The 26,177-nt window shown below is 36.7% G+C and overlaps 1 protein-coding gene and 1 long non-coding RNA gene across 7 annotated transcripts in view; one reads left to right on the plus strand and one right to left on the minus strand.

Moving 5' to 3' along the window:
• The window catches only part of DHX29 (DExH-box helicase 29), a 65,116-nt gene extending 41,321 nt beyond the window's left edge, over positions 1-23,795 (plus strand). For all 3 annotated transcript variants that reach the window (XM_073905488.1, XM_025892448.2, XM_073905489.1), the window contains 17 exons: positions 1,062-1,676; positions 3,443-3,586; positions 7,759-7,935; positions 8,567-8,707; positions 10,576-10,720; positions 10,840-10,957; positions 11,549-11,633; positions 13,180-13,268; positions 14,205-14,333; positions 14,429-14,504; positions 15,570-15,794; positions 16,981-17,117; positions 17,507-17,600; positions 19,221-19,523; positions 20,427-20,558; positions 21,567-21,663; positions 23,498-23,795. In XM_073905488.1, coding sequence (XP_073761589.1) covers positions 1,062-1,676; positions 3,443-3,586; positions 7,759-7,935; positions 8,567-8,707; positions 10,576-10,720; positions 10,840-10,957; positions 11,549-11,633; positions 13,180-13,268; positions 14,205-14,333; positions 14,429-14,504; positions 15,570-15,794; positions 16,981-17,117; positions 17,507-17,600; positions 19,221-19,523; positions 20,427-20,558; positions 21,567-21,663; positions 23,498-23,553 — 2,763 coding nt within the window. In that variant the 3' untranslated portion in view covers positions 23,554-23,795. The remainder of the gene's footprint in view (positions 1-1,061; positions 1,677-3,442; positions 3,587-7,758; positions 7,936-8,566; positions 8,708-10,575; positions 10,721-10,839; positions 10,958-11,548; positions 11,634-13,179; positions 13,269-14,204; positions 14,334-14,428; positions 14,505-15,569; positions 15,795-16,980; positions 17,118-17,506; positions 17,601-19,220; positions 19,524-20,426; positions 20,559-21,566; positions 21,664-23,497) is intronic.
• LOC112839491 (uncharacterized) overlaps positions 8,536-26,177 on the minus strand; it is a 47,500-nt gene continuing 29,858 nt past the window's right edge. Inside the window, exons 3-5 of one of the 4 annotated variants that reach the window (XR_012382094.1) lie at positions 21,499-21,570; positions 16,509-16,562; positions 8,536-8,641 (exon numbers count right to left, since the gene is read on the minus strand). This is a non-coding gene — a long non-coding RNA (uncharacterized lncRNA). Of the gene's footprint in view, positions 8,642-14,424; positions 14,553-16,508; positions 16,563-18,155; positions 18,224-20,577; positions 20,985-21,498; positions 21,571-26,177 lie in introns of those variants that run through there. The other 3 variants (XR_003212217.2, XR_012382095.1, XR_012382093.1) reach the window with 3 other exon arrangements.

The following is a 26,177-nucleotide window of genomic DNA, read 5'->3' on the forward strand; positions in this document are numbered from 1 at the left end:
CACTTTTCAGTTTTAGGCTATATTAGTTATAAGCTCTCAGGTTAAGGAAAGATTAAAGTACTACTGAATGAAGCTCTTTTTTTCTTGGATTGTTGGATTGTCAACATTTGTTTTATACAATAAATACGTGTATTTTTCATCATGGAAATTATAGACCCTGATGACATGCAACTCCAAACAATAGTTCTTATTCAGTTTCTGGCAGTAAAAGTTCTTAATGCCTTTATTTCCCTTATTTTGCAAAAAAGGTATCATAAGCTAAGCTTAATTGATAGAAATGACTGTCATTGTTACAGAGAAAACTGTTACAGAAATAATTTTATAGCACAGCATTAGGTTAACTTAGATGGACTCCACTGTAGTTCATTTTTTTTTAAGATGTTTATTTATTTGAGAAAGAGAGGGAAAGTGAGAGAGAGCATAAGCAGGGGGAGTGGGAGAGGGAGAAGCAGACTCCCTGCCGAGCAGGGAACTGATGCAGGGCTCCATCCCAGGACCCTGGGATCATGACCTGAGCCGAAGGCAGACACTTAACCGACTGAGCCATGCAGGTGCCCCTCCACTGTAGTTCATTTTAAATACTTTGACCTATAATCTTAATTTAACTACCAGCATCTCACAGGAAGCTTTGTTTCAGAAATGCTTTATGGATCATCTACATACTTACATAGCACCACTGCAGGAATAAATAATAAAAATGTATTTATTAGTTTCCTATGTTCCAGGAATGAGCACTTTTCATATAGTAACTTAAAGTTTACTTCAGAATATGTCTATAAAGGAGATAGTAGCCCCATTTTACAAATGTAGAAACTGAGACCCAGAGAGATTATCTGCCCAAGGTCACATGGTTAGGAAGTCTAGAAGCCTGAATATGATATGCTGTTTATAAATTTGCATCATGAGCATGTGTCTTATATTAAAGTAATAACTTACTAATTTAAGAGAGAAATTACATTTTAAAAGGAAAGTAGCTATCCTGAACTCTAACCTATTGAAATTTGGTATCCAGTAGTTAGTGAAAATAACATACTGCTTTTTTTTTTTTTTTCCATCTGTAGTCAGTGCATCAGTTACTTCCTCCCACTTACCGAGATGTTTGGCTGGAGTGGAGTGATGCGGAAAAGAAAAAGGAAGAATTAAATAAAATGGAAACCAATAAACCCCGTGATGTGTTTGTTGCCAAACTTCTGAACAGACTGAAGCAGCAGCAGCAGCAGCAGCAGCAGCAGCAGCGTTCTGGAAACAAGCACGGAAACTCTGAAGATCCTGAGGAATCTTGGGAAAATTTAGTTTCTGATGAAGATTTTTCTGCACTGTCCTTGGACGCAGAAAAGGCAGAAGATTTGGAACCTGCTCGAACGCTGTTTAGAAAGTTACAAAGCACGCCGAAGTACCAGAGACTTCTAAAGGAAAGGCAGCAGTTACCTGTGTTCAAACATAGGAATTCAATCGTTGAAACTCTCAAAAGGCACCGGGTAGTGGTTGTGGCAGGTGAAACAGGGAGTGGCAAGAGTACTCAAGTACCACATTTTCTGTTGGAAGATTTGCTTCTAAATGAGTGGGGAACGAGTAAGTGTAACATTGTCTGCACTCAGCCCCGAAGAATCTCGGCAGTGAGTTTGGCCACAAGAGTATGTGACGAGTTGGGCTGTGAAAATGGACCTGGAGGAAAGGTAAGATGATGTCCAGCTCTGCCTCAGTGAGCAGTGATGTTATTCACCTTTGCGCTCGGCATCCAAACAGAACCTGTACTGTGTATGACTTGTGACTGTTACTGTGTGTTCAGTAGCACATCTCAGGCACTTTCCATGTTTTCTTTGACAGATGTCATACTGTGCCACTCTCCCTCATTTGAAAGGGGTTGTTAGTAGTAATTCTGTCATTAAAATTCTCATATCAAGGAAAAAATATATTCTGTTTAATAATTGAATGTTCAAATATGTTACATACTAAAGAGAACAAAGAATATAGACAAGTACAGATTTGACTGTAATATCCTAAATCTCAAGTTTCTGCAAATCTTCTCTATGGAATGTATTCCTGAAGATTTTCATTAATTCTTTTTAATAAGCAGAAGAAAAAAAACAATATAGAAGAAAAGCTAGACTGTTCTCAAGCCCTTTATTTTTGAAAAATGGAAAAAATACTAAAATATCTCTTGTCGTGCATTTTGCCATGCAGGCATACCCAAAACTGGCCACACCTTAGCCAGAATGACTGCAGAATACAGAAATTAATAAAATTGCTTAGAACCAAATATGATAAATTCCAAGTTAAATAACTCAGCTTATTTATACTTTGCATCGTCCTTTCTGGAGACGGTACTTAACATTTTTGCCTCTGTCTTTAAGATACGTACCCCTTTACTAAAAATGTTTTATGTAACAAATTACCTGGGTTTCTCTCATGTAATGTAAGAAGAAAAAAAGACAGTTTCTGTCTGATAAGGAACTCCCGTTAAGAGGATGACAGACATGTACACACATAGCAAATAAAAGAGTGACTGAAAAAAAATCAGTGTGGTGGAAATAGAAGGAACTTCAAGATTCCCATCAGGCACCACCTGTACAATACCAGCTGCTTTTTTTTTATTGTTATGTTAATCACCATACATTACATCATTAGTTTTTGATGTAGTGTTCCATGATTCATTGTTTGTGCATAACACCCAGTGCTCCAAGCAGAACGTGCCCTTTTTAATACCCATCAGCAGGCTAACCCATCCCCCCACTCCCCTCCCCTCTAGAACCCTAGAGGTTTTCTCTGAAAAACCTTTGTTTTTCAGAGTCCATCGACTCTCATGGTTCGTCTCCCCCTCCAATTTACTCCCCTTCGTTCTTCCCCTCCTGCTATAATACCAGCTGCTTTTTAATGGTGGCAGCTTTTATGAAATCTTGATAGAAAATTTTGGGAACTGCTCTAAATTTTTGTTCCTGGGTACCTCAGCATTTTGTTCCAAGATAATTGAATGAGAAAGAAGAATATTGGTGCCTGGGTGGTTCAGTCAGTTAAGTGTCCAACTCTTGGTTTCAGCTCAGGTCATGATCTCAGGGTTGTGAGAGTAAGCCCCGCTTCAGGCTCTGTGCTCAGCATGGAGTCTGCTTGACACTCTCTCTCCCTTTCCCTCTGCCCCTCCCCACCCTAAAAAAAAAAATAGAATAATATTGATGGTACCTAAAGCAGGTGAATAGCTTTTGTGTCAACACTTGGGAAAGAACAAAAGTTTTTCTTGTTTAAATTTAGCAAAACAAATTTTACAGTTTTAGATAATTGAAGACCATGGAAAAATTATTTTAATTAATAAATTTCACTAAGTAGATATAGATTTACTTAATCTGCTCCACCTAGTAGCAGGATCAGCACTTGTGCTACATTTCTTAGCACTTGTTTCCCAGATTACTTGTGAGAATCTAATCTCAACCTTGTGTTCTCCCTTCAGAATTCTTTGTGTGGATATCAGATCCGGATGGAATCTCGAGCTAGTGAATCTACAAGGTTACTCTATTGTACAACAGGGGTTTTGCTAAGGAAACTTCAAGAAGATGGTCTCCTAACTAATGTGTCTCATGTTATTGTAGACGAGGTGAGTTCAGATAAATTCGAAACATCTTCATATTAAAAAGATGGTATTTCTAATACTACCTAGCATTTTCTTTGCTTATTTAAATACCAAACACTTACATGTAATAATTATGTAATTTCCTCTAACAAATGTGTCTCATGTTGATTTAATACCATATGACATTTGCTATATGCTAGATGCTATTCTGATTTTATGTATATAAATTTGTTAATCCTTCTCACACTCCAGTGAAGTAGATATTCTTACCTCTGTTTGACAGTTGTCAAACTGAGGCACAGAGAGGTTAAAATACCTTGTGTAAGTTCACACAGCCAGGAAGTTCTGAAACGGGGGGTTCATACTGAGGCCATTTGGCTGCAGTCTGTGTTCTAACCAGTATACTGACTCAACTACGTTTAGTTCTTAAAGGATTTTCTTTGATTCTTATTATGAAAAAAAAGAACTCTTCATCATTTTCTCTCTAGATATATCCCTCCCTGAATCAAATTTGAATGTGAATGCACACTTAAATTGAATGTTTAACTTGAAGATTTTCCCATGGGAATTATTTTATTTTATTTTATTTTTTTTTTTTTAAAGATTTTATTTATTTATTTGAGAGAGACAGAGAATGAGAGACAGAGAGCACGAGAGTGAAGAGGGTCAGCGGGAGAAGCAGACTCCCCGCCGAGCAGGGAGCCCGATGTGGGACTCGATCCCGGGACTCCAGGATCATGACCTGAGCCGAAGGCAGTCGTTTAACCAACTGAGCCACCCAGGCGCCCCCATGGGAATTATTTTAAATGGGAGAGTAGCCTAGCATATGTAAACTGATCTGTACATAATTTTGTCAAGAAGAAATAAGATATATAGCATTTCTCTTATTCAAGTAATATTTTAAAAAATTTCCCTGATGTAAAGTTTTTATGAGTGTCTGTTAATTCACTAAGTTCAGAAGGCAGTAGTAGAAGTTCAGTCATTCTGGGCACCTGGGTGGCCCAGTTGGTTAAGTGTCTGCCTTCGGATCAGGTCATGATCCCAAGGTCCTGGGATCGAGCCCTGCATTGAGCTCCCTGCTCAGCGGGAAATCTGCTTCTCCCTCTACCTGCCGCTACCCCTGCTTATGCACACAGTCTCTCCCTTTCTCTCTCTGTCAAATAAATAAAATCTTAAAAAAAAAAAATTCAGTCATTCATTGATTTTTAATTAAATAGACTACATATAGATTATTGGGTTATTTTCCTCCTGGTTAGAAAATATTTTACAAATACAGAAAAATACAAGAATGAAAGTAAAAAACCTCGTGACCCAAAAAAAAAATCAATATTGACATTTAACTTGCATATTTATATATAAATATATTTAATATGTATATTTTACAATTTTTTACATTAGTCTACAAAAACATGATTTTTAATAGCTTTATAGTATATAATTTGGATGTCCCATAATATATTTAACTTTTTTCCTGTTGGACTTTTTTAAATTCTACATATAAGTGAAAACATGTTATTAGTCTTATTTCTGACTTATTTCACTTAGCATAATAATACTCTCTTCATTCATCCATGTTGTTGCAAATGGCAAGATCTCATTCTTTTTTATGGCTGATTAAAATTCCATTGTATATTCCATTGGATATATTCCCTATCTTCTTTATCAATTCATCTCTTGATGGACACTTGGGCTGCTTCCATATCGTGGCTATTATAAATAATGCTGCTATAAACATAGGGGTGCGTATATCTTACCATGTTAGTGTTTTTGTTTTCTTCGGGTGAATACCCAGTAGTAGAATTACTGGATCATTTTATGTTTGTTTTTAATTTTTTGAGGAATCTTTATACTGTTCCCACAGTGGTTCCACCAGTTTCTATTCCCAATAATAGCGAACAAATGTTCCCTTTTTTCCACATCCTCACCAACACTTTTTAATTCTAGCCATTCTGACAGGTATGAGGTGATAACTCATTGTGGTTTTGATTTGCATTTCCCTGATGATTAGTGATATTGAGCATCTTTTCATGTGTCCTGTTGGCCATTTGTATGTCTTATTTGAAAAAACGTCTATTCACATCCTCTCCACATTTTTAAATTGCGTTTTTTTGGTGTGGAGTACTGTAAGTTCTTTACATATTTTGGATATTAACCCCTTGTCGGATATATGATTTGCAAATATCTTCTCCCATTCATTAGGTTGCCTTTTTGTTTTGTTGATGGTTTCCTTCACTGTGCAAAAGCCTTTTATTTTGGTGTGGTCACAGTAGTTTATTTTTGCTTTTTAGGAGTTTTATGGTCTCACATTTAGAACTTTAATCCATTTTGAGTTTATTTTGTGTATGGTGTAGAAAGTGTTCCAATTTTCCTAACATCGTTATTGAAAAGACTTTGTTTTCTCCATTATATATTCTTGCCTCAGGGTGAACCCTAATTTAAAAGCCAGACCAACTTGAGGAAGCTGTTCTGTCATGGTTTAATATTAGCAGCCTGATTCACTGAATTGTGATTTACTGAATTGTGCTTAAATGTGGTACTGTCAGCATCTTGAACAATATGGTGAAAGTAAGAAAAAGGCCGGTGAAATTCATCATCGTGTTAAATATAAGAATGTAAAAGATGTTGGGACAGAGTTCATTATATTATTCAGGACCTTTCTTTTTGATAGTGCTCAGGATAATACTTCTACCTTATTATTATGAAAAGTGTGATTTGTTTTAGTATGTGGTCACTGTGTGAGTTAAGTAGCTTTTCCTGCTGGCTGCTGGTATGTTTACAGCCAAATTTTTTGCCTACCTCCCCTACTTTAAGATTTTTTTAAAAGTTTCTTTTTAAGTAATCTCTGATCTTTAAACCCAATGTGGGGCTTGAACTCAAAACCCTGAGATCAAGAGTTGCATGCTCCCCTGACTGCAGCAGCCAGGTGCCCCTAAAATGTTTTAATCACTGCCCAAGTCATTAGGTAAAGTCTCAGGGCCTTACAAAGCAGATTACCAAGCACCTCACCTGCTTTATCTCTTGCCCCTTCCCATGCTGAAGGTATCATGTTTGCTTTTCCAGTCCCCAAAATTTACCATAATTTTATACAATTTGCATCCCATCACCACTTTCTCTCCCTTTCTCATCCTATTACATCCTTTTTTTCAAACTCATCCTTCAGTTCTTAGCATTGATGTCAATTTCTCTTAGTATACTCCCTGATGTCCTGAATTAACTCCCCTTCATATGTTAATTTAAAACCATCCTGTGCAGTGTCTTCTTACTAGCCTGTAAACTGAAATGGAGAGAACTATCTTGGTCATTTTTACATTCTCAGCATCTAGCATAATGCTGAGTACTTACTATTTGTTGGGCTCTGTTCTAAGGGCTTTGCATGATTTCATTGGACTGTCACAAGCACTCTACAAAGTTTATATTATTGTATTCTTAGAAGAAATAGACCCAGAAATATTTAACATTCTTAAAGTCATATTGTAAATTGCCAAGAAGAGTTGAACCCAAGCGATTAATAGCAGAACTTGGACACTTAACCTATTACTGCCTCCCTTACATACAAATGAAAAAAACCGGTTATAATTTGTTATTTTGATGTACTTAATATTTGTGTGCTGCCTTAAATCTCAAAAAAATGGGGTAGAAATAAGTCAGAATACACAGAGTTGGAAGATACAGAGTTCTGTATACCACATCTGTTATGTTCTTCCCTAAAACGTGTGTGCCAGAAGGGGTTACAAACCATTTTTCTTGGACAACTCATTGAGACCCTGCTAGATCCCTACAAACAACCCCCCTTTGTCTACATAATGCATGAACCATCAGTATTACAATGATGATGACCATACAGTTTGGTATTAGTGGCAGAACTGTAGGAGTCTCCCTGGCTGGGCTTCTAAGGGAAATTTGGGAGATAACCTAATCTTACAATTGAACACTTACAAACCATCTCCTAAGCTTGCATCCTATTATCATAGCTAATTTTGTTCGTTGTATACTGATTTTTATGGCTTCAGTTTTAGAGGGTGACTTGATTTTCAATTCTAAAGATCTACCTTATTGAAACATACAGCTTCTCTCTGCTTCCACATGTATCGACTATATTTAAATATTAACTTTTAGTAGACTTGACTCTTGACTGATTACATTAGCCTCTTACTACACCTTATATATGATGAAATTTTTTGTTCCATTTATACTAGGTTCATGAAAGAAGTGTCCAGTCAGACTTCTTACTGATTATCTTGAAGGAAATTTTACAGAAACGCTCTGATCTGCACTTGATTCTAATGAGTGCCACTGTAGACAGTGAAAAGTTTTCTACGTATTTCACACACTGCCCTATTCTCAGAATTTCAGGAAGAAGCTATCCTGTTGAGGTAAGTCTTCTTTATAATGTGTACGTGAACAGAAACTACATTCTTACCAGGGATTTTCCCCAGAAGATAGGCCCCATACTAGTCTGAGCCTATTCCTCGTCCTATGGTACTGCAAGTCAGAAGACTTGGAGATGGCTTGGGAATCAGATTGAGGGTGGGTGGGCTGGAAGGAAGGATTCTGCTGAAAGATGTACCTGAGAAGTACAGAACATAAAACATACTTTCGTGTCAAAACCATCGTGACCAGATTGAGGGTGACTGCCCGGCAATAAGGAACTCCTTTTTCACCCACCTCTCAAATTTAGGCTTGTTTTTGAAGCTTCTTTTCTGCCTGTTCTATTCTTAATGTTTGTCCTTTGGGTTTAGTTCATAAAGACAGCTCTTTTTCATCAGTTTTCACAAATTAAAAAATAGACACCATAATGTAATTTGTCCTGAGACTTGTAGGGACAAACTCATCTCTATCAATCAACCAAGTTTTCCATTCCCAAATAATGTAGAAAGAAGCTTTTCTCGCAATAGTCTAAATTAACATTTGGTAACATTCAAAAGATAACGATCCCCTCATTCTCTTTAAAACATTTACTGAAAAGAATTTGAGTTCACCATTTATATGCCTTAATCTTTGTAGGTTTTTCATCTTGAAGATATAATAGAAGAAACAGGCTTTGTACTGGAGAAAGACTCCGAATACTGTCAGAAATTTCTGGAGGAAGAAGAAGAAATTACCATTAATGTTACAAGCAAAGCAGGGGGAATAAAAAAGTATCAGGTAAAAAAAAAAAAAAAACATTTTTAAAGACATCTGATAGTGATATCCAGGGCATAACCTTCTGAGAGGTTTGAAATCATATGGCTGGCACAGTGAATTCCAGTATAATTTGGTAGAAAAGGAAGAGATAGGATTTTGAGCAAATTTTATTTTATTTTTTTAAGATTTTATTTATTTATTTGACAGAGAGAGAGAGAGAGAGGAAACAAGCAGGGGTAGTGGGAGAGGGAGAAGCAGGCTCCCGGCCAAGCAGGGAGCGCAATGTGGGGCTCGATCCTAGGACCCTGGGATCATGACCTGAGCAGAAGGCAGACGCTTAACAACTGAGCCACCCAGGCACCCCGAATTTTGAGCAAATTTTAAATTCTTTAATCTTCGGTTTATGATATTTTATCTTTTTACACTATATAGACATAAAAAAAACTCAAGGACCATATAAATAAGAGGCAACCCTTATTGTTTCATAGCAATGATTAATTAGGAGTAATTTTATAATTTTTTAAAAATTTTTATTATGTTAATCACCATACATCATTAGTTTTTGATGTAGTGTTCCACGATTCATTGTTTGTGCATAACACCCAGTGCTGCATGCAGAACGTGCCCTCTTTAATACCCATCACCAGGCTAACCCATCCCCCCTCCCCCCTCCCCTCAGAACCCTCAGTTTGTTTTTCAGAGTCCATCGCCTCTCATGGTTCGTCTCCCCCTCCGATTTCCCCCCCTTCCTTCTTCCCCTCCTGCTATCTTTTTTTTTTTAAACATATATTATTTGTTTCAGAGGTACAGATCTGTGATTCAACAGTTTTACACAATTCACAGCGCTCACCGTAGCACATACCCTCCCCAGTGTCTATCACCCAGCCACCCCATCCCTCCCACCCTGTAATTATTTTCTTTACTTTATCTGAACACCTTAGGTGTTGAGGATGGGGCAGGCCCAAAATCTAGATAGATCCTTGCCATTTTTTTCTCAGCAGTCTCTGTCCTGGTATGAGCCAACCTTGGCTATATAGCTGAAGCTATCTAGAGCAAGCACAGTTCTTCCTAGAGTTAGTTTCAATGACATGTTTATTTTTAGAACTATCATAAAAGCTAAATTATCCTACATTTTAACCAGTGGTACTATATCCAGTATTTTTTTTGTATCCCTGATATTTCATGCTTATATCCAATCTGATGGAAACACCTTCAAAGTTACTTTATCTTCTATTCAAGCAGACTAATCCAGAAAGCAAAAACTAAACTCTTTCCCTAAAATTTTGGAGATAGAAATTAGAAACTAAAGAAGTACTTTAGAAAATTAAAGGTATTTCAAAGAGATAATTGGAGTTCAGCAACCAAAGTAGAATCTAGTAGGAATGAGCAGATTTAAACTACTTATTGAAGTTACTATGGGGATACCTGGGTGACTCAGTTTAACATCTGACTCTTGGTTTGGGCTCAGGGTCATGAGATAAAGCCCCGCATCTGGCTCTGTGCTGGACGTGGAGCCTACATAAGATTCTCCCTCTCCCTCTGCCCCTCCTGCCCCCCTCAAAAAGTTACTATAACTTCTCCTGGCTTGCTTCTTAGTTGCCACAGAACAATGCATAGAGTGTTCTGTTTTTCTTAGCTCTTCTTTAATTTAGTATTTACAGGACAAGATTAAAAGTTTTGCTATACTTAAGGAAGTTGAAGGAAATGAAATACGCAAGACATGAAATTTTATACTTTTTCCACTGTTAAAAACTACCCTTACCATATTTTAACAAAATAATGACAAGGAGAAATACAGTTTTGGATGAATGCAAATACTCTTTTCCTTCTTTGTCTTATAAAAATAGTTAATATTTTTGTTCACCTTTTTCTGATTGTGTTTCTCATAGGAATATATACCAGTTCATACTGGATCAAGTGCTGATTTAAATCCATTTTACCAAAAGTATAGCAACCGCACTCAGCATGCTATTCTCTACATGAATCCTCATAAAATCAATCTTGATCTCATTTTGGAACTTCTTATATATTTAGGTATATATCTTTTTCTAATTTGACTCCATTTGTTTTGATAAAACTTTTCTGCTAACTAAAGATGTTTTATTAACATGTTACATGTTACCCCTTACCTTTCTTCTTATGTTGAATTTCAGACAGAAGTCCCCAATTCAGAAATATTGAAGGAGCAGTGTTGATATTTTTACCAGGACTTGCACATATTCAACAGTTGTATGATCTCCTATCAACTGACAGAAGATTTTTTTCTGAACGGTAACTACAAATCTTCATTATATTCCAAGTAGTTTTAAAATAGGAAAATGTTTTGCTTATTAAAACTCCTGATCAGAATTTTCAGTCTTTTTACCTTTAATTAAAATTATCCAAGGTGAAGTTTTTTAACATTTCTATTATAGCACTTAATGTACTAAAAATTTTAGGTATTATTTCTGCTTTTGTTCTATTTTCTTAATATGAGTAAGCAGAGGGAATCCTATGGTTGAGAATAAGATGGTGACCCCCCAACCACCTGGACAGCGCAAAAGCCCTACAGGTTCAGTTTATCATCCAGATGTGGAATCAGCTGTTTAGTGTATCTCTCCTGATATGGTTCATTACTGCTGTCACTGTTATCATATCCAAGCATATTTTTAAATTCTCTAAACCCTATATTCCATATAAATTCATATGAAGTATTTTCTCTTTAATGAGTATATGTGGTTTCATTGTAGCATTCTCAGAACTTTTGTGTTTGAAATTTTTCATAATACAAAATTAAATTGCTATTTGCAAATAAATTTTGTTATTCTTTGCAGTGTCTTCTAAAGAGAAACTCTTGCTAAGAACTATGATTTTAACTTTCAGATATAAAGTGATAGCTCTGCATTCTATTCTTTCAACTCAAGATCAAGCTGCAGCATTCACACTTCCTCCTCCTGGAGTCAGGAAGGTAAAATTCAGTGCAGCAAATTTATGTGTAATCTTTTCTGAGAATATTTTGTGAAAACGTTAGGACTCTGTAACATCACAGACAGTTATTAAGATGTTATTAAGTGCCTTACAGTGCATGGCAGGCTCCAGATGCTCTCTAGCTTAACATAATCAGTAGTGAACCCAGTATTGAAATTGAAGTATTTGAATATTTATTTATATTATGCATTATTAAAGGGACAAGGCTTTTAGGGGAGTGACAGTTGAAAAATATTATGGCATGGATTTTGCTCGTGAAAAGAAAAATCCCATCTTTTTCATGAAGGATGTTAAAGTCAGGAGCTATTTGAATCCTGTGAGGATTCTTTGTTGTTCTCCAGGCTATTCATCCCTGATTATTTTTGTAACATACATATCATTAGGTTAGGAAACAGACTCAGTATTTTCATGTCTCCTCTGTTCAGGATTCTAAATGTGAAGAGATACTTGGCAGAGAGTTTCTCAGATTTAGAAGGGGATAAAAGAGCGCAGTGTAAGAACTGTGGGAAATCTACGAGCTCCCAGAAAGAGCCTGGGTTCTGAGGCTGCTCTGATCTGTAACATTTGGGCTTCCCTCTAAGATTTGGTTTAAAGAAAAGAATTCTACCTCTTAAAAAAAATTTTTTTTTTTATTTAGTTATTTGTCAGAGAGCGAGCGAGCACAAGCAGGGGGAGCGGCAGGAAGTGGGAGAAGCAGACTCTCTGCTGAGCAAGGAGCCCGATTCAGGACTCAATCCCAGGACCCTGGGATTACAACCTGAGCCAAAGGCAGACAACTGAGCCACCCAGGCAGCCCTCAAAAAAATTTTTTTTAATTTAAATGTTACTGAGATAGAATGGGCACCTAGGTTCCATCTAAGTATTAGAACATCAGATTATTATTTCTTAGGTCAAATGAATAGGAAAAACAAGCATCCACTATTGAATTACAGAGTTGAGATAGAACATTACGAAAGTGAGTATTTGATGGAAAATTCCCTAAATGTTTTACCTCTAAGGACTCAAGAGAAAAAAGGCAAAGACTGCAGTATTCAGCCATCACCATTAAGAATTTTAGAACTAGAAATGGATCTAAGAAATCATCTATTTCTACCTCCTAAATTATAGTAGAAGTATCTAAAGTCACCCGAGGTAAAATGACTTAGCTGAGGTCACAAAGCTAGTAAGTGGTAGAGCCAGGACAGCAAACTTCTTACTGATATACTATTTTTGTCCCAATAATTGTGAATGGTTGTGCTGAGCTGTCTCTACTCCTGACCCAATTTCGCAGGCTACTTAGTTCATTTTTAAGATGACTGACTAGAATTAGGGGAACGGTATTTTTGTTGGAATAAAAATTTTTAAATAGCAAGCTAAGCTGTGAAAACTAATTGTAATGAATTAAATTACATAGTAATAGCAAGTTAATGGTGAATTTTAGTAAATTTGAGATTCACTTTTTAAAATTCATTAGGTCAAACTATATACGTTAAATGATTGCACACTGCTAAAAGTTGTTATCTAAATATTTTGGCTTTTATTTTCAGATTGTTTTAGCAACAAATATTGCAGAGACTGGTATCACTATTCCAGATGTTGTATTTGTAATTGACACTGGAAGAACAAAAGAAAATAAGTAAGTTTGAAAAGGGTTTGGTGCTCTTATATTCTTGGGAGAAATCACAGAATCATATAGGGAATATCCCAAATGTCCTAACTCTACCCGAAGCAAAAAGCCTCAGAGAAACTAACATGCCCAAGAGTAAATGTCAAGTTTCATGTCTTGAGTTTTCCCATACCGCTACTTATAGAAAACTCTGAGAAAATTCTCAGAACATAATTTTTTGTAAATTTGTAAAATATCTTTACAAAAATATTACTTATGAGATTATAACAGAGCGTATGGATTTTGGAATCAGAGTTGGATTTAAATCTCTCATCTGTAATATTGAGCAAGTAATAATACACTAAGTATAATCATCAGTCCCCTCATATGTAAATGGGGAGCATAAATATTTTTCATAATTGGAAGTACATGATATGTTAATTGGCACTTACTAGGTAACCTTACCTGAATCTTCATAAAAAGATTACCACTTTATAAATGTTTTAATGCTTATATTGCAAAAACAGGGAAGACCACCTTGATAGTCTGTTGTAATCCATGTACACTCTCCCACTATTAGGAAACTTCAGCAATACTTGGCAATGCATATGACTACTGACAGGCATTTCTCAAACTGTTTCAAAGAAGTCTTATTGCATAATTCATAGGCCTTCCATTAAAATAAAACATCTTCCATGGTCATATTAATTTGGGAAAGGTTAAGTTAAACAGGTTTTTCCCTTGGAGAGGTATCTGAAGCTTTTAATTGGATAGTGTGAGATTTAGTTTGCAAAGTTTGCTGAATTATTTAAATATGAAACATGACTTGGAAAATGGCCCACAATTATGATGGACTTTTTTTAGTCTGTCTTCAGTGTAATTTTAAGAGTCACCTATTTCCAGCTTTTTTTCAGATTTTGATTTAAGTCCTTTCTCTAAATATTTTCTCCTAAAACTTTTCTTCAGGTACCATGAAAGCAGTCAGATGAGTTCTTTGGTTGAGACGTCTGTCAGTAAAGCAAGTGCTCTGCAGCGCCAGGGGAGGGCGGGGAGGGTCCGAGACGGCTTCTGCTTCAGGATGTATACCAGAGAAAGGTATGACACAGCACTGGAAGTCAGAAGTACATCAGTCCTTGTAGTGTGGCATTTCTGATAAGAGGTCACGTGTTTAACATTATTTTATTCTTCAGATTTGAAGGCTTTATGGACTATTCTGTCCCTGAAATCTTGCGTGTGCCTTTGGAGGAATTATGTCTTCATATTATGGTAATGCCGAAGGAATTCAGATGCTATTTTTTCATTCTTTACCCCTTTCTTAAAAAGAAAAAAACAAAACATGAAGACTTCTCTTACCCTATGTTGCTCTAGATTTTCAAGTATTTTATTTACTCTTTAATAAATACCCCCTCCCCCATCTTTTTTTTTTTTTTTTTTTTACGATTTATTTATTTGAGAGAAAGAGTGTTCACGAGAGAGAAAGCACACACACGGGGAAGTGTCAGAGGCAGAAGTAGAAGTAGGCGCTGGGCTCGATCCCAGAATCCTGGGATCATGACCTGAGCTGAAGGCAGACGCTTAACTGACTGAGCCACCCAGGTGCCCCGTCCCCCATATTTTTATAAGTAAACCCACTGTGCTTAGATTCTACCACAGGCACTCATCCTTTATAGACTAAAACTAGCTCTCAACTGGGGGCAGTATTGCTCACCAAGGGACAACTGGCAATGTTTTCAAACATTTTTGCTTTTCAGAACTAGGGGGAGAAGGAGGCCATGCGACATGGGCATCTAGTGGGTAGAGGCCAGGGACTGCTGCTAAACACTGCATATTGCACAGCAGTCTCTTAAAGAATTATCTGGCCCAAAATAACAACAGTGCTGAGATTGAGAAACCCTGACACAGACCAAGGGCTTCCTAGTCTGGAAGATCTATATTACCCTTCAGTTCTTAGATTTTGACTTTACAAAAATCAGGAATGAAGAAACTAAAACTATGGACTAGAAGATCTCTTCCTCATGCCAGCCGTACGTGTGTACGTACGTATGTGTGTACACACACACACACACACACTCCCTATTAGATCTCTTCCTCATGCCAGCCGTACACACCATACCATACCACACCACACACACACACACACTCTCTCTCTCTCTCTCTCTCTCTCTCTCTCTCTCTCTCACACACACATATGCCCAGTTATAAGAAAAAGAACAGGATAGCCTTACTGAAATATTTATGTCTCTTTGCTCAGGATTTATTTCCAACTTGACCATCTCTTTGGTCAATTCTTTCTAATAGCATACTGATTTATCACTCTTTTTTAATGTGCAGAAATGCAATCTTGGTTCTCCTGAAGATTTCCTCTCCAAAGCCTTAGATCCTCCTCAGCTTCAAGTAATCAGCAATGCAATGAATTTACTCCGAAAAATTGGAGCATGTGAACTAAATGAGCCTACACTGACTCCACTGGGCCAACACCTTGCAGCTCTGCCTGTGAATGTCAAGATTGGCAAGATGCTTATTTTTGGTGCCATATTTGGGTGCCTTGACCCAGTGGTAAGATAATGGCTGCTCTTTCTTCTTCACTTTAACTATCGTTTTGGCTAAGTTTGGAAATAATTTTTAACTTTTTATATTTATATACAAGATAATATACATTCATCCCTTAAGTATACTGTAGGTACTATTTTGTAAATGGGTTTGGCTTGTATAGACTTTTGCTATCAAAAATCCCACTTGAAATGTTTAATAGAATATATAGATTTGGGAGGAGGTGTAGAGCAAGCAAGCTGTGGGGGGAGGGGAGGAGAAAGAGAGAGAAAGAGTCTTAAGCAGGCTTCATGCCCAGCACAGAGCCCGACCAGAGCTCGAGCTCATGACCCTAAGATCATGACCTGAGCCAAAAATCAAGAATTGGACGCTCAGCTGACTCAGCCACCCAGGTGCCCCTTTATAGTAGATGATTCTTTGAAAACTGAGAACCCCACAGACTTTTCTGAGGAGAACAAGATGAGAAACTTTATTCCTTCGCTTTTTCTGCATTATCTCTCTGAGCCAGCAATTACTAACAGTTCTATTTTATTATCTCAGAATTAACAAATTTTGTGCCTCTTTCTGGATATCTGGGCTCATATGCCTGCTGTGCCATTTCAACTTTGTTTTACCAGGCTATGGCCTTTTCTGGGACTGCAGATCAAGGCTGTTTAAAAACAGAATGAAAGAGCGTAACGTACTCTAGTAGTCTGTTTCTCTAGTATTATGAATACTCACCAGAATTGTGCTGATCCAAAAAATAACCTCTGTCATGATAATTGATGTGAAAAGCTGCAACAACAACAAATGGGTCATAATACATTACAAATTATTTTAAAAGTATTTAAAGAACGTTGCAGGCAATGGGAATTTAGTAAGAGTCAAGATATGTGAGCTATGATTCTGAGATTGAGTCTAACTGTGTGACAGACTATGAATCCCCATACCCATTCAGGTTTTTATCTCTGATTCTGGTGATGTGACTTATAAATATGGTCTAAAAGTGACATATTTTTAAAATTAAACAAAATGAAGCCCAAAGTAACTAATTAAAATGAAAATGTTAGCTATTGTAGAACACAATAAAGGTATTGGAAAAGAAGAAACATGCAACTTGAAAGTGGGACTGTTGTATGATTTGCTTTCTTTTACAAATTACCCTTCCATGTATACTTCTTTACTGATAAATGTTTTGGTTATTTATGGATAGGCAACACTAGCTGCAGTGATGACCGAGAAGTCTCCTTTTACTACACCAATTGGTCGCAAAGATGAGGCAGATCTTGCAAAATCAGCTTTGGCTATGGCCGATTCAGACCACCTGACAATCTACAACGCATACCTAGGGTAAAGAAAAAATCTGGATGTTGTCAATAAGTCAGTGACCTGAGGTTATTTACTTTAAAAAAGTTTATCTTTGACTTCCATTAAAAAGATACATCTAAGATTTACCTTTTAGTTACTTCATCTGTCAAGGTACAATTATCTTAAAGATTCCTTTTTTTTAATCCTTTCTAAAATTTATATTACCTCATATTTGTAGTTAATAATTTATACACAAAAAATCTCAGTATTGCCATTCATATTCTTATATTCAATTAGTAGCTCCTACAACAATTAAGACCCCCCCTCACTTAAGTGATTGTAATTTAATTACAGCTTACTTTGGTTAATACCTCTGAAAGAGAGAGTTTGAAAAGAAAACATGTTGAACTTTGGTCATTTTATTTATGTAGATGGAAGAAAGCACGGCAAGAAGGCGGCTATCGTTCTGAAATGGCATACTGCCGGAGGAACTTCCTTAATAGAACATCACTGTTAACCCTAGAGGTAAGTCTTAATAGAGCTAATTCGGGGTCATATGGTTGACTGATAGGCTTATTTTAGAAAAAGAAATGCATGCCTAGGATAGTGATTAACACATAGTACAAATTTAATTTACTGAATTACTAAATTTATAATTTTTTGTTTTGTTTCTTGTAATAGGTAACTTTTATGTATTACACAGTGATTTAAAATAGTATTTAACAATCATAATGTAATAATCATAAAATGCTTCCAAGGCTTGGAATCTAGTCATTTTGCCTAAGAGCCCCAATCCCCTTCAGTGAAATTCTTTTCTGTTTTCCTAAATATTAGCCAGCTACTTCGTTGCAGGTAGGATGATAATTATGGAAAGGCATCCAAGGCATGGTACCCTGTGGCTGATTGTGACCAGGTATATAAATTTGCTCTTGGGAAGGGAAACCAAACAGCTGTGCCCCTCACTCAGGTTTTGATAGTGTTGAGGACCAGCCTTAGTTCTTGGAGGAGAGAGAGTAGAAGTTTAGTTAAAATATACAGACAACTGACGGCAGAAAGCAGGGCTCCTCCACGGATACTTATGTTCACGGTGCGTGGGAAATGGTGTTTAGTACACCATCTAAAGGCAAACCGTTTCTACTTCAGACACACTATAAAAGTATTCAGAAAATAAACTTAATGTAGCTCACATAATTATTCTGTGCTCATATCTTAAAGGGTTAAATATTTGATTCCCATAAAAACTTAACCCATTATTTTTTGTCATTCAAGATAATGGCTGGGTTAAGAGCAGGGACATCTCTCAGTAGAATGAGTTTTGTCCTTCTACAAGTAGAGAAAGGGATAAATGGAAGAAACAGCTGCCTCTGGGCTAACTCACTGGGATTCTCCTCTGTCTCCACTCCCTGCCAACCGCCCAGTTGCCTCCTGCCTCCTGCCTCCTTCCTTCTGTGAGCCTTTTCTTCACCTGCCCTGGGCTGCAAGGTTTTCCATCCCTGCACCTACCCTGTGGTGTTAGAGCAGCCATTTGGCCTTTTGTCACCTGGAATCAAAGTCTCCTTAAGCCCCAAACCAGAAACCTAAAGGAAATCCTAAATGTAAATACCACCTTTTAATTGGCTGTATCCTGTTTACTATGAAAAATGCTCATCCTTCCTATAGAATTTAAGCTGATTGGCACTTAGTTACTAAAGGTAAATATAGATTTTAGGCAACAATTTTAGATTAAGTGAGGTGTCATTGTTAGAATTAAGGTGAGATTCTCAGGGGCAAATGAACAGAGTATTTGCAGTCCAGGATCAAGATTCCTCTCCTGTTCTTCCTCAATATTAGTCCTCATTGAGTGGAGAGAGCTAATACTAAAGTAAATATATTGAATGCAAATGTGTTCAGGCACATTTTTATTGCTCTCACATTTTAGACATTGTGTTTTATGACATGTAAAGTCTTGGAATGTGGAAATAGATAACTCTTCAATCCTTGATATACCAGTATCGTTTTTTCATCCCTCATTTGATTTGGGCTGTAGTTAACCAAATAATTTGGCATCCTATCAGTTTTGATAGGGAACAGCAATATATTAAGGGGTTGTCAGTTTTTCTATTTTAATCAATTACGATCTTGTCTCTTTAACATAAACCAATCTAGGATGTAAAGCAAGAGTTAATCAAGTTGGTTAAGGCAGCAGGATTTTCATCATCCACAACATCTAATGACTGGGAAGGAAACAGAGCCTCACAGACCCTTTCCTTCCAAGAAATTGCCCTTCTTAAAGCTGTACTGGTCGCTGGACTATATGACAATGTGGGGAAGATAATCTATACAAAATCAGTTGATGTTACAGAAAAATTGGCTTGCATTGTGGAGACAGCCCAAGGCAAAGCACAAGTACATCCATCCTCGGTAAATCGAGATTTGCAAACTTACGGATGGCTCTTATACCAGGAGAAGGTAAAGTGCTCATTCTTAATTCCTCTATTCAGAGCATTATTCTAGAAGTCAGTTGTAACAAGTTAGGATGCCCCAACAGGTATTATATTTGGTTCTCAAGCTGTTTATTTTTGTACATAGTTTCTCATCAAAAAAAAAAAAAAACCTTAAGAAGAAAAATATTAAGGTTTCTACTCTGACCATCATCTTTCCTACTTTGAAGTAAAGACAATTATAGCAAATAGATATTGTTTAATAATGTATGAGTTCCCTGAGATTTTACCAAAAGGTCCTACCTCAACAGAGAACAAAGACATGTTATGTGTGCATTCCAAATAAGGGGGAGATGGGATTAGACAAAACTATATGACCAGGCAACAGTTTGAGTCACAGTGTAACCCAAGATAATTTAAAAGCAAGTATTTATAGATTGCAATTAAAAAAAAAAATCTTTTGAATCGTAGCTTGCTATAAACTAACAAGGATCCATAATTTGAAGCTCTGGCTCAAAAAATCATTACCCTGTCATAAAACTTAAATGTAAAACATGAGGAATTACTGACTAATGGCCATAGCTGAACATTGATCTAGAAACCAGACACTGAAACAGTTTTATTTTTGAGCTAATTAACAGCATTGGCATTATAAAATTCTTGTTCATAGTTTCATTTATGTTCAAGGTATATAATTCACCCTTACAGTGAATGTTTCAAAATGCCTTTTAATAAGGTAAATGCACAGATGGTGAATGTGATTATTATAAAATTGGCAAATTATGCACATGTGAGGATGTAAAGGTAGCTTTACAAAACTTATGATGTAAATCTTATAGGAGCAAATTATAGAAAAATGCTTATATGAAACATAAATGAGTTTCTTACATTTTTAGGCTGTGTTTTGTTTTTCTCTTTTATTCCTATGCAGGTAAGGTATACCCGAGTATATCTGAGGGAAACTACTCTAATAACTCCTTTTCCAGTTTTACTTTTTGGTGGTGATATCGAAGTTCAACACCGGGAACGTCTTCTTTCTATTGATGGCTGGATCTATTTTCAGGTACATGCTATAGCTGATCTCATAACATTAAAATTTTCTAGTTGCAGTACCACTGAGGTAGATTTTTAAAAATTTTATTGGCGTTTGCATAATTTCTTCCTATAATTTCACTTAAAGTGGAAGACTTCCTTATTTTATCTTACCTATATTGTTTTAAATCTGTTAAATATGAAAATCAAATATCGCTACTATTACGGATTGCATTTATTATCAGTAATAACTTGCCATCCATAAATTAACTATGTCTCAATAGTTAACTTTACATGGATTATCCCAAATTTATTAACCCTGATAACCTTGTGATTAATTCCTGTAGTTTCCTTTCTATAGATGAGACACTTAAAGATTCAGTGAGTTTAAATAACTTCCTTAAATGAATTGTTACTGGCCAAGCAAGACTTTTAAGCTCCTTCTACTTTGTGCCACCTATAAGAAGACACAGACAGATTCATAGCTTTTAATGAGTATGGTCAAGTTTTCCTCTGGAAAAATTAGACCAATCATTGCTACCAGCAATAAGCTTACTTCCTTGTAACCCCCTCAACAGTGACCAGCTTAAAAAATAATTTAATACATTCTGTTACTGTATGCCATCACAATTTGTCTAAGATTGGAGAAGTAAACTTAAATGCAACTTTAAAAATATATGCAGTTCTCCAAGAGGACAGGGTGGTAGAAATTGTAACTGGATTATGGTCATGGTTGCACAACTCTACAAATACACTAAAAATCATCAAATTGTACACTTAGTAATGAGTAAATTTTTAAGGTTAATAAATTACACATCAATAAAACTTAATTCCTTCCCCAAAATTTCAGACTTCACTCCCAGAGTTATTGTAAGAGAAGCTACAGGAAATAATTTCCCTGTATTCTCCGAATAACATTTTATATTCAAGTCCAGATGTGTTTAAGCAGATGGTAAGGTATACATGCTTACCTTCATTTATTGAAACATTCACACTCACAGGGATTAACTTCAGCCAATTTGTCATCTCCTCTCAACAGGCTCCTGTAAAAATAGCTGTCATTTTCAAGCAGCTTAGAGTTCTCATTGATTCTGTTTTAAGAAAAAAGCTTGAAAATCCTAAGATGTCCCTTGAAAGTAAGTATTTATAATGTAAGTAGAAAACCATCTGTTTTTAAACATTGGAGTACATTAGAGCACACTGAAGTCCATGTGATTAAAAACTGTTTTCATAAAGTTTATTTTATGCTGAATTCCATCAAACTCCTAGACATTGCTTCATTATTCACAATCTAATTATCCTCTTAAGATTCTTTTACTCTTTTCTAAGCTTCACTTCTAAACTTCAGACCATTTCACAGAAAAAAAGGATGGTAAAACTGAGCATTGTAAATTTTGATTATAAGGAACTTTCTCTGAGATTTCCAACATGTTTTTATCTACCGTTCTCACAAATGCAGAGCTAGTCTGTGTTTAAAAAGTACATTATCCTTCAACAGAAACCTGCAATAAACACCTGAGTTTTTGGTTGGTCCGGTGCAGTGTTTCCCACCCAAACTTGCAAAATCATCAGAATCATCATGGCAGGTATTAAAATACGAAGTCCAAAGACCTACCCCAGACATATTGAATCTCCTTTATGGGAGAGGCTGTGTGTTATTTTTTAATCCCTTAATTTATAACACTTACCTCTACTACCATCCCCCTTTTTAAATAGAGTAATTTTTATTAAACTGGACTCTTACTGGTAAAATTTCTCACATTGAGGATTTGGTTGGTTACATCTTCATGCTTTGATTTAATGTATTTTTCTATTCCCTGTATATCCTGCAGACAATAATAGTTGTATCTAAAGCTTTGATTAATTGGATTTCTAGGAGAAGGATATTTTCTACTTGCTGCTCTGTTCTTCTCATTGCATCACATCACAAAGCATTCAGATTTGGTTTTCCCACTTTGAATGATGTTAAGAATTGATCAGTGGGGCTCAATATGATTGTATTTAACAAGTATCTCCGTTAATTCTCATAGGCAAGTTGGGAGCTACTGATCTAGTGCTACTACCCTGAGACTTAGGGAGCTTAAAAATCATGGTTCTTTCTAGACCTGTCATTGTTTACCTTGCAGCAAGTGACCTTTTTTCTTTTTTTAATGTCGAAGTAGTCCCCACGAATTTGAGTGCCAGGCCATGGGCCCAGTTATCAGAATTTCCCATTGCAACCATTGAAACTCAGGGCATTCTCTTGCTGAAGTGTCTAATATAAAGATAGAATTTCAGGCTTGCATCCCTGGTAATTACACCTGTCTAAAGAGTAGTTAAGAAGTTCTTAGGAAGTCACAGTCTGGGAACAACTGTTTAAAAGTAGAAGCATCTGTTACCATAACCTCCTTAGCAAACGCTATAGCCTCCGTTGCTCTGTTTGCCAAGTTAACTGGTATTTGCTACTTTTGTTGTGTAGAGATCTGTCACTTCCCTACTGACACCTCTCCAAGAGTCCTTGCCTGTTAAAAGTTTTTGTTTCTTTTGGGACTAAACATGGAGCAACTGGTATCAGTTCCTCCTTCTTTGCCCGTACTGTGGAAATCCCGATGTATTCTGAAGACCATGGAACAGTCGATAGATCCTTCAGTATATCTGAGCCAGGTGACAAAGTTAGGAAACCCCTTGTCTTAAAGGAATTTTTAAAGACATAATTCCTTAAAAAGGACAAATAGTTACATTACATCATGTCTTTGGGCGTTGGCCCTATTCCCGTCAAAGTAGGTGTCAAGTAACTACAATAATAATACTTGTAGGGCAACAAATTCTATTTTGTGGACATCTCTAGTGTGAATATTGCTGGTATAGTATTGTGTTTTAATTTAAAAGAATCTTTTCATCAACTATGCCTGCTAGTCACATGTGTATACATTGGGAATTTAGCCAGGTGATGAATTTTTTCATGGGTGTTTTTTTTTTTCTTCCACTCAGATGACAAGATTCTACAGATCATTACAGAACTGATAAAAACAGAGAATCATAATTGAAACTGAAAGTCACGGTCAACTGCTTTAAAAAATAACGATGAAGATACGGTCGCGAAATTATGTGAAAATGGACCATTGCATTAAGTATTTCAGTACTTAAAATGTTGGTACTAGCCATAAGTTAAAAGTGGTGGGAAAAAAGCACATACTTTAAACATGTGTAATTTTCTAGTTCCTTTTTAATGATAATTATTTGCAATGTATTTACCACTACATTTACAAATAAATCCTTTGGTATCATCGATGCTTCACACATCATTTTGTGCCTATGGGCAAGGCCTGTGTCTATAGTATCTGTAACTTAGGGCCCTGATTCCCTATGTATACACCTTACGCTTTACCAGTCCTTCTTATCTGGAGAGTTTAGGCCTTCTTGACCCACAAGAGAAAGTGAGCTCCAGAATCAGTTGTAATTAAATTTCCTTGAATAACTTCAGAAATCAGTTATTTGATAACCAAAATAAAAACCTAAGTAAGTATTAATAGATACTACCTGTTCACTGTGCACAAAGATGTAGTGCTAGAGAATAGGCAGGAATGGCTAATGCTACTGTTAACCTTGGGATGGACAGCTTACACCACTTTCCTCAATCCTAAGCTTTGGTATCAGTGCCCTTGAACCGTTTGCCTTCGGCTCAGGTCATGGTCCCAGGATCCTCTGATCGAGGCCCATGTCGGACTCCCTGCTCAGTGGGGAGCCTGCTTCTCCCTCTCCCTCTCCCACTCCTCCTGCTTGTGTTCCCTCTCTCTCTGTGTCTCTCTCTGTCAAATAAATAAATAAAATCTTAAAAAAAAAAAAAATCCCATGTAGACCAAATGGCAGGAATTGTATCTGAAGGACAAAAGATTAGAATAGGAATCTAATCCAACTGCTTGACTCTCTTAATAGGTACTCAGTATTTGTTGATGAATGAATAAAAGCAGCTGTAATTTTCACTTTATGTGCAGGTGGAAGTAAAAATACTGAGTACCTATCTGTATTTTAACTTTCTGCCTGCAGTGTGATAAATGAGAGCAAAGAGTCAAATATGATTGCAGTTTGGAATCACTAGCTAGTGCCATTAATAGAACTGGACATTGTCAGATCTAAGTGGTGGTTTGGGTGCTAGAGGAAGTTCAGTTTGTGACATGGAGACGGAAATCATGGAGTCCTGCAGTAGAACTAATGTTTCCCATCCCCTGGTGTGTGCAAGCTGGTGCCCAAATGGTTTTTATGTATTGATTTACTCCTCAGAACAACCCTACGAATAGGTAGCACATTATCCCCATTGTACAAATGAGGAAACAGGCACAGAGAAGTGAAGTACCTTGCCCAGATCAAACTGGCAGTAAGTGGCAGAGGCATGATGGCTCTAGAACCATTTAAATTTCTGAAACGTAACCATATCATTATTACTTTGAAATTGTCAAATAGTGGCATCAGGATGAGGGCCACCGGGTTAGAGTTTTCTCCAGGTTTATCATTGTTAAAGATGTGGGAGTGGAGATAAGCACCGAAGGAGAGAGCAGACAGAAGACAGGTGAGGTTAAATCTTGCAGAACTCCCTATTTCGGTCCATCACTCCTTTCCATCTCCTCAGCCGTCACTCCGACCCAGGTCATTGTCATCTTTCACCTCTGTCACTGTGGTAATTAACCAAACTATGCTCTCCCCTTCCTTTCCCTCTATAATCTGTTCTTCTCTACAACTGTAAGAATGGGCTTTTTAAATTTTTTTTATTTTTCACATTTTAATTCCAGTATAGTTAACAGTGTTATATTAGTTCCAGGGGTATACAATATAGTGACTGACCAGCTCTGTACATTACTCAGTGCTCATCATGACAACTGTAGTCCTTAATCCCTCTCCCCTGTTTCACCCATTCCCTGACCCACCTCCCCTGTGGTAACCATCAGGTTGGTTCTCTACAGTTAAGAATCTGTATTTTGGTTTGTCTCTTTTTTCCCTTGCTCCTTTGAGTGGTTCCTTAAATTCCACATGAGTGAAATCTCACGGTATTTTGTCTTTCTCTGACATATTTCACTCAGCGTAATACTCTCCAGTTCCATCCATGTTGTTGCATATGGCAGGTTTTCATTCTTTTATGGCTATAATACCCCAAAATGTACATATATATCTCACATCTTTGTAAGAATGATCTTTTGAAAGAGCCAAGATGTCCATCAACAGATGAAAGGATAAAGATGATGTGGTGCATACACACACACACACACACACACATACACACAAACGGAATATTATGCAGCCATCAAACCCCACAAAAACGAAATCTTGCCATTTGCAATGACATGGATGGAACTGGAGGGTATTCTGCTGAATGAAATAAGTCAATCAGAGAAAGGCATGTATCATATGACCTCACTGATACGAGGAATTCTTAATCTCAGGAAACAAACTGAGGGTTGCTGGACTGGTGGGTGGGAGGGATGGGGTGGCTGGGTGATAACATTGGGGAGGGTATGTGCTATGGTGAGCGCTGTGAATTGTGCAAGACTGTTGAATCACAGATCTGTACCTCTGAAACAAATTATATGTTAAAAAAAAAAAAAAGACAGGAAGGGAAAAATGAAGCAGGGGGCATCGGAGGGGGAGACGAACCATGAAAGACTGGACTCAGAAACAG

This window comes from Callorhinus ursinus, unplaced genomic scaffold, assembly GCF_003265705.2.
Source record: "Callorhinus ursinus isolate GAN/ISIS: 27379988/994484 unplaced genomic scaffold, GSC_fseal_2.0 scaffold23, whole genome shotgun sequence".
Lineage (NCBI taxonomy): Eukaryota > Metazoa > Chordata > Mammalia > Carnivora > Otariidae > Callorhinus > Callorhinus ursinus.